The sequence below is a fragment of the Aegilops tauschii genome, chromosome 2, assembly GCF_002575655.3.
Source record: "Aegilops tauschii subsp. strangulata cultivar AL8/78 chromosome 2, Aet v6.0, whole genome shotgun sequence".
In the NCBI taxonomy this organism is placed as follows: domain Eukaryota; kingdom Viridiplantae; phylum Streptophyta; class Magnoliopsida; order Poales; family Poaceae; genus Aegilops; species Aegilops tauschii.
Genome location: NC_053036.3, coordinates 3,705,948 through 3,716,573, shown reverse-complemented (window position 1 = coordinate 3,716,573; position 10,626 = coordinate 3,705,948). Strand labels below are relative to the sequence as shown.

General features: G+C 43.1%; 1 protein-coding gene across 17 annotated transcripts; it reads left to right on the top strand.

Moving 5' to 3' along the window:
- Positions 1-395: 395 nt before the first annotated feature.
- On the top strand, positions 396-9,650 carry LOC109751704 (uncharacterized). Of its 17 annotated transcripts, none has more exons than XM_073507660.1 (18): positions 396-562; positions 1,416-1,600; positions 1,691-1,940; positions 2,102-2,327; positions 2,431-2,551; positions 3,654-3,857; positions 3,959-6,274; positions 6,367-6,496; positions 6,763-6,930; positions 7,016-7,206; positions 7,290-7,346; positions 7,582-7,661; positions 7,760-7,951; positions 8,258-8,471; positions 8,557-8,724; positions 8,814-8,988; positions 9,072-9,278; positions 9,375-9,650. In XM_073507660.1, the coding sequence occupies exons 2-7, from the start codon at positions 1,439-1,441 to the stop codon at positions 6,266-6,268; spliced, it is 3,273 nt and encodes a 1,090-aa protein (XP_073363761.1). In that variant the 5' UTR covers positions 396-562; positions 1,416-1,438; the 3' UTR covers positions 6,269-6,274; positions 6,367-6,496; positions 6,763-6,930; positions 7,016-7,206; positions 7,290-7,346; positions 7,582-7,661; positions 7,760-7,951; positions 8,258-8,471; positions 8,557-8,724; positions 8,814-8,988; positions 9,072-9,278; positions 9,375-9,650. The 17 variants fall into 17 exon arrangements, with proteins under 17 accessions (XP_073363761.1, XP_040257183.1, XP_040257180.1 ...); XM_040401249.3 differs by having other exon boundaries at positions 8,258-8,573; positions 8,657-8,724; XM_040401246.3 differs by having other exon boundaries at positions 7,547-7,661; positions 8,258-8,573; positions 8,657-8,724.
- Positions 9,651-10,626: the final 976 nt, after the last annotated feature.

The window sequence follows — 10,626 nt, the reverse complement described above, 5'->3', positions numbered from 1 at the left end:
CAATTCGAAAATCTCACCAACCAAGGTAGATGATGAGTGGTGGAATAATTTTCGTGGTTTGTAAAAGCACTCAATTAATGCGCTCATTTTTCTCAAAGAATTGTGTTTACCAATGCATTAATTGCAATGCATGCATGCATGAAGTACATGCATTGGTCAAGTTTCTCATAAGCCTTGCATGCAGTGAATTAATGCACCTTGAAACCTGAACATGTGATGGGGAACAATTAAATTGAGACTTATAAAACGGGAAACCGAAATTTTTAAGATAAGCTCTATAGACCGGAAAGGGGAGTAGTGTAGTAGAGTGCGCGTAATCAATTATTAGCAGACAAGACAATTATTAGAGAGAGCGATCTAGATCTAGATGTGGCAAGAGCACTCATTCACTCGCTGCGCTGTGCTGCCTGTCTTTCTTCTCTTCTCCACGTCCGGCTCTGCTCTTTACCTCCGCCTCGCCGTACTGTACCGTAACGCAGCTCCCTTCGCCTCTCACCACGGCGACGCCGGTTCCCGGATCTGAGCCAGCCACACCCTACCGGCCGCCACCCAACAGCAGCAGGTCAGTAGCCTCTCTCTCTCTCTCTCTCTCTTCCCTGCTCTGCTATGTTGCCTCCATTTCTGTACCCTCCCCTGGCTCGGTGTAACTCCATCACCGGCAAACCTCCGACGTACAGCAGCAGCCAGCAGGTCAGATCTCTCCCCACCCCCTCTCTGGCCCATTGTTAGGGCCGACTGATGGATCTGTTCGGCTGCCGGATTCATGTGTACCCCCCTAAGCACTCGATTTAATAGAAAGTGGCAAAAAAGATGGTCATGCTTTACATGTAGATTATGCAGTTTCCAACTTGTTCATGTTTCAATCATTTTTCAACACTTTACATGTAGATTATGTATGCAGTTCTGCATACGCACTCAGAGTGATTTTATCTTCTTCTGCGCAGTGCTCTCTCTTGGACACTTCCGGTCTTCTGTTGCAGCCACGATTTATCTTATAATAAAGTCTTAAGAGTATACCGTAGGTACTTTTTTCGAAAATAAAAATGAAAAAAACACAATCATTATGTTCATACTTTGCATTGGCTCATAATAATACTTACTGCCTTCACATGTTGCATTTGCATGGTGCTAGCTCATCATTTTGTCTTGTCGATGTCATCAATTACTCCCTGTGGTTTAATCTGGGTACACCCTAATCTGACCCAATACCCTCCAATTGAATTGGAATAGAGTGAAAGTGTACCCAAGCTGGCCCCAAGGAACTGGACAACTTTTCTACTGTATTTCTAAAATGGAAGTCTGATATTTTGTGTTTCATGATTCTCGAGTCATTTCAGACGCTGAGTCTATCTAGTAGCCTAAAAAATAATGGGCTTGCTCTTATTTTTCACTTTCTTTCTTTTTTCACTTTCAAGGATACCCTGGAATCTAACTGCAAATGGATTTCCTATCAAGTACAACAAAAAGTGACCTGGAGCGCATGCTATTTGATGAAACCGAACAGCCCAAGGCCCTGCCATTATCACTTTTGGCAGAAATCACAAATGGTTTCTCTGATAAGCAGATAATTGGCCAAGGTGGGTTTGCAGTGGTCTACCAGGTATGTCACAACTCTCAACTGTCCGGGTCTCGATGAAAGTTGATATTAAAACTCAAGTTGACCCTGTCAAGTCATCTTCTGCGACTGAAGGGGATGCTCAATTGTGGGAAGGTTGCTGTGAAGAGGCTGTGCAATACGCTTATGCATGAAGAGTTCCAACGAGAAGTTGTATGTCTCATGATGGTGAAACATAAAAATGTAGTGCGGTTTTTGGAATATTGTGCTGACACACAAGGGAGTATGGAAAGGTACAATGGAAAATTTGTCATGGCGGATGTACAACAAAGGTTGCTCTGCTTCGAGTATCTTCCCAAAGGGAGTCTTGACAAGTATATCACTGGTAGGATCATGTGGCACGTAAAGTTTATTTTAACCTTTCTTCTTTCTTAAGTTTACATGGTTCAGTATTCCACATATAGTACCCATCATGTTGTATCGAATATTAAGGACCTAAAGTATCTCAAATAATACTAAACGTCATTTATCCTCTCCCCTTCGTAGGTACATCTCGCAAACTTAAGTGGAGAAACTGCTATCAAATTATAAAAGGAATTTGTCAGGGGCTACATTATCTTCATGAGAAAAATATTGTCCACTTAGATCTAAAGCCCGGAAATATATTGCTGGATGACAATTTTGTACCGAAAATTGCTGATTTCGGTCTCTCAAGGTGGTTTGATGAAGCTCAAAGCCGGGTTTTTACTGTGAATAATATAGGTGGAACGTTGTAAGTTTGCTCAGCCTTCTAGTTCAATTTTTTCCCTCTATGATCTATACCATCACTGCATTCCTCGCTCATTAACTAATTGCATGGATATGTATCTATGCAGGGGATATTTGGCCCCAGAATTTCTTAACCGTGAAATCACATACCAGTTTGATCTCTATAGTCTTGGTGTAATAATCATAGAGATACTCACCGGAAAGAAGGGTTATCATGCTGTTGACACTGTAAGAACAATTTATGTCTTCTTTCGAAAATAAAGGTCCACTTTAAAACCAAGGCATTATTTTCACAATATAGTTTTCTCCTCTTTAGACGCAGCATGATATCACTCTCTTTCATTTTTCGTAGTAAATCCAGTATGGACAATATAGTGATCCTATGGCATTATAAATATGAAAAGTAGGATGGAGGGCACCCACAACTCTACTACACTCCACCAAGAGGTGGTTCAACCATATATTTGGTGAAGTAAGACATGTTGAATTGCATCTCAGGCATTATCATGTTGCGCCAATATTTAGCGCTTCAAGTCCACAAATTTGTATGCTGAACCAGATTGAAATCATGATTTAGCTGTAAAATTTAGTCTCGTGTGGCGTATTTCTAAAACATGGTTCAACATATGATGTCTATACACGCAAGACTAAATTGACCTTTTGTTCTTATTTTGCCTAATATAATTCTTGGTCCACGACTGAATCTGCCTTTCTTTTTTCATGTTGCCTAATATAATTCTTGGCAACACACTGAACAGAGGAAAGCAAATCGGGTCACAAGGATAAAACAACATTTCTTTTCGATTTCCCAAGCATGCTCCTTGCAGAGCCTCTGCTAGCAGTAATAAAAATAGTGAAAATGGAAATGATGACATCAAAATATATTGTGAGTAAAAAAATTCAGAAAAAAACCCTTCTATACATATTTGTTTTGATGGATGAGAAAATATGAATTTACATGGCCCTATATGTGATAACGGAAGGAAAGAAAGCTCACCGTACTCTATTTTCGTGGGAGAGTAGTTGTACAATCTCATCATCCATGTTCATGTTATCTTCAACCTAATCTTGGATGCATATTTCTTCTTAATTCAATTGAATCCTGGTTTCTTCCGATATTTGAGAAGAAACTATATGGCCGCACTCTAATATTTTTTTTTAATTTCCTGGCAATATCCCGCGGAAAAGGTTTTTAAGTGAATATTTAATATTAGTTTGAAGTATTCATTATGTGGTTTTCTTTAAGGCTTTTAACATTGTGTATGTGGACTTCAATTTCTCATCTAAATGGATGGTCCTTCTTTTCATACATCACAAATTCAATTCTTAGGTAGTTGAAAGTTGGAGTAACAAGTTGGAGCAATCACAGAGCGACATTGAACTGAAACAAGTACGAGTATGTACCGAGATAGGAATAGAGTGCGCTGACTTCAACCCAGCGAACAGACCGAGTACAAAAAGTATAATCGATAGACTTGATTACACAGAGAATGTGAGCGGATATGTTGAAACCGGTGCGATTACTTCACAGCTGGTAAGATCACTCGCGGCATCCATGACATCCTATATCTCAATGTGTACTTTAATTTGTTGCTCCAAATGAGGTGAAGTGTTCTCAATTGGTTATTTGAATAGGAAGAAAATGCTCTAAATGAATTGCACCAAGATAGGCCTAAGGCTCCACGAGAGACAAGCTCCGCGGGAAATCTTGAACTCTTAGAAGAGTGGAAGGTATTTCACGTCAATAAAGAAAGTGAAGGGTTTGAACCAAAGCAACTAGAGCATTTTACCAACCTCAGGGAGCTTGGCATCTATAACCTGGAGAGAATACATACAAAAGAAGAAGCAGCTCAAGCAAAACTGATTGAGAAAAAATACCTGAGGAGGTTAACACTGGATTGGGATAGTTCGCAATCTAGTGTTGAGCCTGGTGCGGAAGCAGCGGTTCTGGAGAGCCTTCAACCTCATGAAGATCTTCAGGTGTTGTGCATTAGAGGGCATGGAGGTCCTTCTTGTCCAACATGGCTGGGTGATGAATTCGCTGTTGAAGCTCTACAATCTCTTAGTCTTTATGGTGTTTCTTGGGAAGTTTTCCCTTATTTAGAGAAGGCATGGGATCTTCATGAACTAAGATTGGAGCATATTCCCAAGCCAAAGGAGTTTATTATAGAGAAAAGCTTTTGTATGCTAATAAAGCTTGAACTAATTGGCCTAGAAAGTTTTGAAGAATGGGGTTTCCCAGCCGAACAAGTGTCTTCCCTTGATGGAGACTTATTGCCAACGGATGCTCATATGTTCCCTGTTTTGCAAGTACTGATTATAAGAGATTGCTGTAAACTCTTGGGGTTTCCTTTCTCAAACCACATTTTTTCCCCAGATTGGTTCCCCAAACTACAAGAGCTTGAGATAGAAGACTGTCCAAAATTCTTGTCAGTGATCCCCATGTCTTGGATTGAAAGTCTGCGTCATGTCAAGATGAAACATGTCAAGTTGCTAGGTGTGTTTGAATACTCAAAATCATCTAATGGCTCAAGATTGAAAATCATTGGAGAAGGTGATCTGCATAGCTTAGACCAAGTGTTAGTTTTCGACAAGAAAACATGTCTTACAGAGCTACAACTTGAGAGGTGCCCACCTCTGGAGTTGAAGCACATTCTGATGCTAACATCGCTGAAGACATTGCTTGTAGAAGATTCAGATTCTCTGGTTGGACCACTAGGAGGTGGTCAGAGTGATGTAGAATGGCAGCTCCCTGTTGAGTATATCAAGATCAGCGAATTAAATGGTAATAGTGGGAAGGAATTGACAGAGCTCCTCCCCCACCTCCCAAAGCTCTCCAAATTGGTAATATGCTTTTGTAATAGCATAAAAAAGCTGGTAGTAGGGGTGGATGTACAACAGACAACATCAGAAGCATCAGAAATGGGGGGAGGTGAAATAACAGCAGCAGCAGAGGAAGAGGATGAGGAAGATGAATTGACGGCATCAGAAGAGGAAGAGATGGAGGAAGATGAAATAACAACATCAGAAGCATCAGAGACAGAGGAAGATGAAACAACAACAGCAGCAGAGGAAGAGCATGACGGTGTGCTGCTCTTCCCAGCTCATCTCTGTGACTCACTACAGGAATTGGTGTTCCGTCAGTGCACAAAGCTGGTCCTTGTTCCTGGAGGAGGATGTCTCCGAATGCAATCCCTTCAGAGATTAACAATAGAGTATTCCCCAAAGTTTCTACCTGCATTCATGTCTTCCCGTCACGTTTTTCCTTCCTCCCTGCAATACCTGGAACTCTGGTGCATTGGGAAAGGCATGGGGACACTGGATCCCCTCTCAAACCTCTCCTCTCTTACCAACTTAACACTTTTTGGTTTCGGAAAGGTACTGAAATGTCAGGGCTTGCTGTCTCTCGGACAGCTCAGAGAATTAAGTGTCATTGGCAGCAATAGGTTCTTTGCTGGATGGGATCCCAATCCCAAACGGGCTTTGGAGGATGTTGAAGGAGGAGAAGAGCAGCAGACACAGGTGTTTCCATCCACACTGTATAATCTCAGGGCGGATGACATCACGGGGCTCCTTGTTGCACCCATCTGCAGCTTCCTCTCTTCCTCCCTCACCAAGCTGACACTTCATGGGTACGGCCCGTACGGGCCTGAAGGGATGGAGCGCTTCAGCAAGGAGCAGGAGGACGCCCTTCAGCTCCTCTCCTCCCTCCAGAAACTTGAGTTTGATGATCTCAAGGCCCTTAAACAACTCCCTGCAGGGCTGCACAACCTTACCAGCGTCAAGGAATTAACAATCCACGCATGTTCAGCCATCTCATCATTGCCCAAGGATGGCCTCCCCAAGTCGCTGCAAGTGCTAGATGTCTACTTTTGCGGCAACCAGGAGCTAAAACAGCAGTGCAGGGGGCTTGTGGGAACCATCCCCAAAATCAGAATAGACTGATCCAAGGTAACACAAACATGTTTTCTTGTGTCTTCCTCTTTGCCCTTTTCCTGCAGTCCTCCTTAATAACGCTGCGTTTATTCCCGTCCACTTTGCAGGGCTTTGCCTTGGAGTTCCCTGTACATTCTTCTAGCCTATTAGTGCTCTGCTCTTTCCATACATACACACTTGCCTCATGCATGACATGAGGGTCTTGTGGCGTCGTCTTCCTTCCTGTACATAAATCTGGTAAGGACATCTAAACTTGAACATTACTTCTGCTGTACCATATCAATTATATTCACTTCAACTCATACTTGCTGTAAAATATATATCCACTTATGCTCCTACTGTATTAAATTTCCAATTTCTTCCTAATGTTAGTGAAAACTAACATAATCTGTAAAAAATATATCCACTTATACGACAGTGCCTTCTGCAAATCTCTCTTCACTTTGCTAGATGTAATTACCAACGTAATCTGTGATCACCATTTGTTTTGGTTCTCTTTGCAGGTGTTTGTTCAATCTTATAGGCTTCTTCATATTTTGCATTTCAATTTGGCTTATTGTCATTCACAAGCGTGGCAGTCTACTTCTGTATTTCTGGTGTCATGACCAGAATACCACTATGGCATAAGTATGGAATAAATGAGACTTTGGGGCCAAGCTACTGATATCAAGGTTATCAATTTTTTTCATACCCTGCTATGTTGCTATCAGTACGAGGTGTTCTGGCATTTCTAATTTCTGTTGTCTTGCTGTTCAGGTGTTCTTGTGTTTGTTTGGTAGGTTTTGTAGCCACTTCTGTTTACATTTTGTCCAAAACTCATGAAGACTTGATGGGAAGTTCAGTTTTAAGAATTAAAAGACCATCATGGCATATTTATGGAATACCAGTGTTTTGCTATTGATAAGATTTGCTGTTTTCCAATGTAGTCTACATTCTACTGATACCAGGTATCCTTACATTTTCCATAATGGTTGTCAATGAAATTTAATGGTGTATGATCTTCACAAGAACAGCCTACATACTGTAGCAGTTCAGGCGTGGAGCCCATTCAGATTATGGGGACTTGGGGAGTCATAGCAGTCTGAAGGTATAGTGCATATTCGTGCTGAAACACTGAGTTGGTGCATCGTGTTACAGTGGAGGTAATGCATTGGAAAACCCCATTAAGGCACTAAGATGCATGGTTGTGTTTTTGCTCCCTAACCATTTTCTGAGCACTATCTGTTCTATCTTTATTCCGAGTTATATGCTTACATTTTTATGTTCCTATCACCATCCAATACGAAGTGAAATTTTGCCTGATCAAGTCAAGAGTGAATCAGGATGTCGATTATGCTACGGATTTACTTGTTGCTCTACTGTTTACAATACATACGAGACTTGTGTAACTAGTGATGGAGTTGTAAGTGCCTCGCTCTGATCAATCTTTTATCTACTTCAGTCAGACATGGGTGTGCTGTTAGTAGCTAATCTGGGTTATGCTGTTGCCTTGTTTTGTAGAGAAATCTCCTTGGAAGCAATAATGGTGTGGTTGATTGAGGCAGTCTTCTGCTGCTGCGATAGCCACCCAAGAATGAGGCTGTTCGGTGGATGTGGTTTCAACTGTTCCCCCTCATTGGGTTCTTCCTTGGATGCAGTGTACTTAAGATGGTCCATTCTGGTACACCTTCATACTGTGTGCGTTACAGGATGGTTAGTACTTAGTCTTGCCACTTCAGTATCAGCGTATCGCAAATTATTTTTACCCTGCCCGCAGAACCATGCCAGGTAGTTGCACATTTCTTCTTCAGCTGCTTTGTCAGCAGATGTAACATGGAATGGAAGGTACCTGCAAAGGTGAATTATAAAGCTAAAAGTTTGGAAATCACCGAGTTAAAAACTAATCTCCTGTATAGAGGTGCCCTGGTTGCACTGAAAAGAAGGAACTGTTGCATCAATAGTACAGTAGATATATATATGTACACTCACAATGATATGATACTATCTTTAACCCGACAGGCACGGGTCAAAAAGCCAGAGTAGAAGTGGGCAACTTTATCTGCAAAAGTAAGCAAAAGTTGAGGTTTAAACTGGTGGATGGCACCAGCCTAGCTGTTGCAGTAGTTGCCAACAGTGTCACCCAAGGCACGGATCAAATTGTTGCTCCAGGAAATATTTCCAAGGTGGCTCATACTACATCTGCAGCATTGTGCAAGAGAAATACCAATGTCAGGTCTAAATATTCAGATTTGCTTCATTTTAATCACTTGGAGGGACGATGCTCTTTGTACCGAGTAACAAGCAACTCCTCTGTGCAGGCCATAGTGAGAAACAAGTAGGATGCAGCCGATAACCTTTTATTACTAAAAAATGGCACTGCAAAGATAAGGAGATTATGGGTGCCTGTCTTCTGTGCAGGTCATAATGACAAACAAACAAGATGCAGTCAACTACCTTTTATTACTATAAAAACCGGCACTGCAAAGGTAAGGAGGAGATTATGGATGTCTGTTTACTCTGAGTAGATGGACATTATGTATAACCAGCTAACGGAATCACCAGTTGAATTTCACAGGTGCGACTCACTGGAGAAGGTTTAGACGGCGCTGAACAATTCGGGGCACCAAAAGGAAGACTGTACTCACGGCTCCTGTCAAGAATGGCACGAAAGGACTGCCGCAACAACTACTCGACGACTCCAGCAATCAATGGGTGTACCTAAAGCACCAGAGAAGGTTCATTCATGCGAGGTAACAAGGCCCCAGTGAGCTGCAGCTCCGCAAGCTAGCTCCATGTTCTTATCAGATTAACCGACTTGAAACCATTATTTCAGAATCACTGCCAAGAAGGGTAGCGAATTGAACTGTAACCAGTCCGCAGAGTAACCGGAGCCATGCTAAGGAAGAAGAAGCAGAAATACTGCCTAGTCCAGAAGAAGCGTAGCCTGCAGCTTGGTATATCTGAAGCCTGTCAGCCTTGTGATGTCACTCAGAACTTGCTGCGATGTGTACATCATTTCATTCATACCGTGCGTGCAATGGTTAGTATTTCGGTCATTCAGTATTTGTTTAGTACTACAAAATATTCTGACCTTCAGGAACCATGCCAATTACTTACAAATCTCCCTCCTTGTCAGGAACCAGACTGCATCATCTTCTGAAGAACTCGACACTTGTCATGTTGTTAACTGAAGAAATCTACACCCAGCTGTTATCTTCATCTAACGTATCTGAAGACTGGAGCCGTCGCTGTTTGAGTTACCTTTTATTTACTGTCTCCTTGTTCACCTGCCTAATTTTAGCGTTAAAGTTAAGATTACCTTTCACTGGTTGTAATGGGCATAAAACCCTGGATCTGTTGAAATATGAGATGGGCCTAGAGCCCATATGACAATTTCAGATTTAATCTCTAAGGGCCCATGTAGGTGGCATGACGAGGTGGTGGGAAGTTTAGTCCCACCCCGGAAGTGGAAGGAGAGTTGGAGTGGTTTATAAGGAATTCTCTCCCTCATGCTATTGGAGCTTGAGAAGAGATGAGGCCCTCGCGCACTCGTCCTCCTCCGCTCACCACGCCTCGTCACGCCGCGGGTTGCGGGATTGAACCAAGCCGAGCTCACTCCTATGCGCTTCTTTTTGCCGGTCAGGAACGGAGAGTATTTGACAGGTAGGGCCACGATCTGAGACTTGGACGTGGGTTCAGCCCACGTCTCTCCACACGCGGCTGCACATATATATGTGGGGCGCTGCCAACCCTAGCCGCCGCGAAAACAGAACGCATCTCCGCCTCCGCCTCCACGCCCACGTCGTTCCTCTGCTGCTGCTGCCGCCGGCGACTCCATCCCGTTCACCGCGTACACGGTTGACGGGAGAGCAGGTCTCCGAAACCCCGCCTCTCCGGATCCTGTACGGGAGAGGGGCGATTAGGTTTTTGGGCAGCGACTACGCGACTGCTCGCTTCTGTTCATCTACGTCCGCATCACCTTCGTCATCACCATGTCGACCGACGCCGACCGTGCCGCCGTTGAGAAGGCCGAGGCCGACAAGAAGGCCGCCGATGATGCCAAGGCTACTGCCACCGTCACCGCCGCCGCATGGCCGATTGGAGGGTATACATCGCTTATCCCTCTCGTGTTTCTTTCTGTTATAGCAGTACTAGCGATATGCGTAGATGTTTCTACTATGTGCGTAGTACATGCTCTGTTAGATCGTAATCAGTGTGTTACCAATGCTGTCCATGTCTTGCTCATGATTTATTCATGGATTAATTTAATTGAAAAACTGCCTATTTATTCATCAGGATCTATCTGAGAACCCTGGATCTCATCTTCCTGTACTTGGGGTAAACCCTAGCCGCCGTGTCCCGGCTGGCGTAAACGCATATCCACTCCT

What these genes read in the sequence shown, in the direction of transcription:
- LOC109751704 (XM_045232438.2), top strand. Translation starts at nt 1,439, where the DNA reads ATGGATTTCCTATCAAGTACAACAAAAAGTGACCTGGAGCGCATGCTA. An exon ending in TCTTGACAAGTATATCACTG is followed by an intron (nt 1,941 to 2,101) that starts GTAGGATCATGT and finishes TCCCCTTCGTAG; the next exon opens with GTACATCTCGCAAACTTAAG. An exon ending in GTTATCATGCTGTTGACACT is followed by an intron (nt 2,552 to 3,653) that starts GTAAGAACAATT and finishes TTCAATTCTTAG; the next exon opens with GTAGTTGAAAGTTGGAGTAA.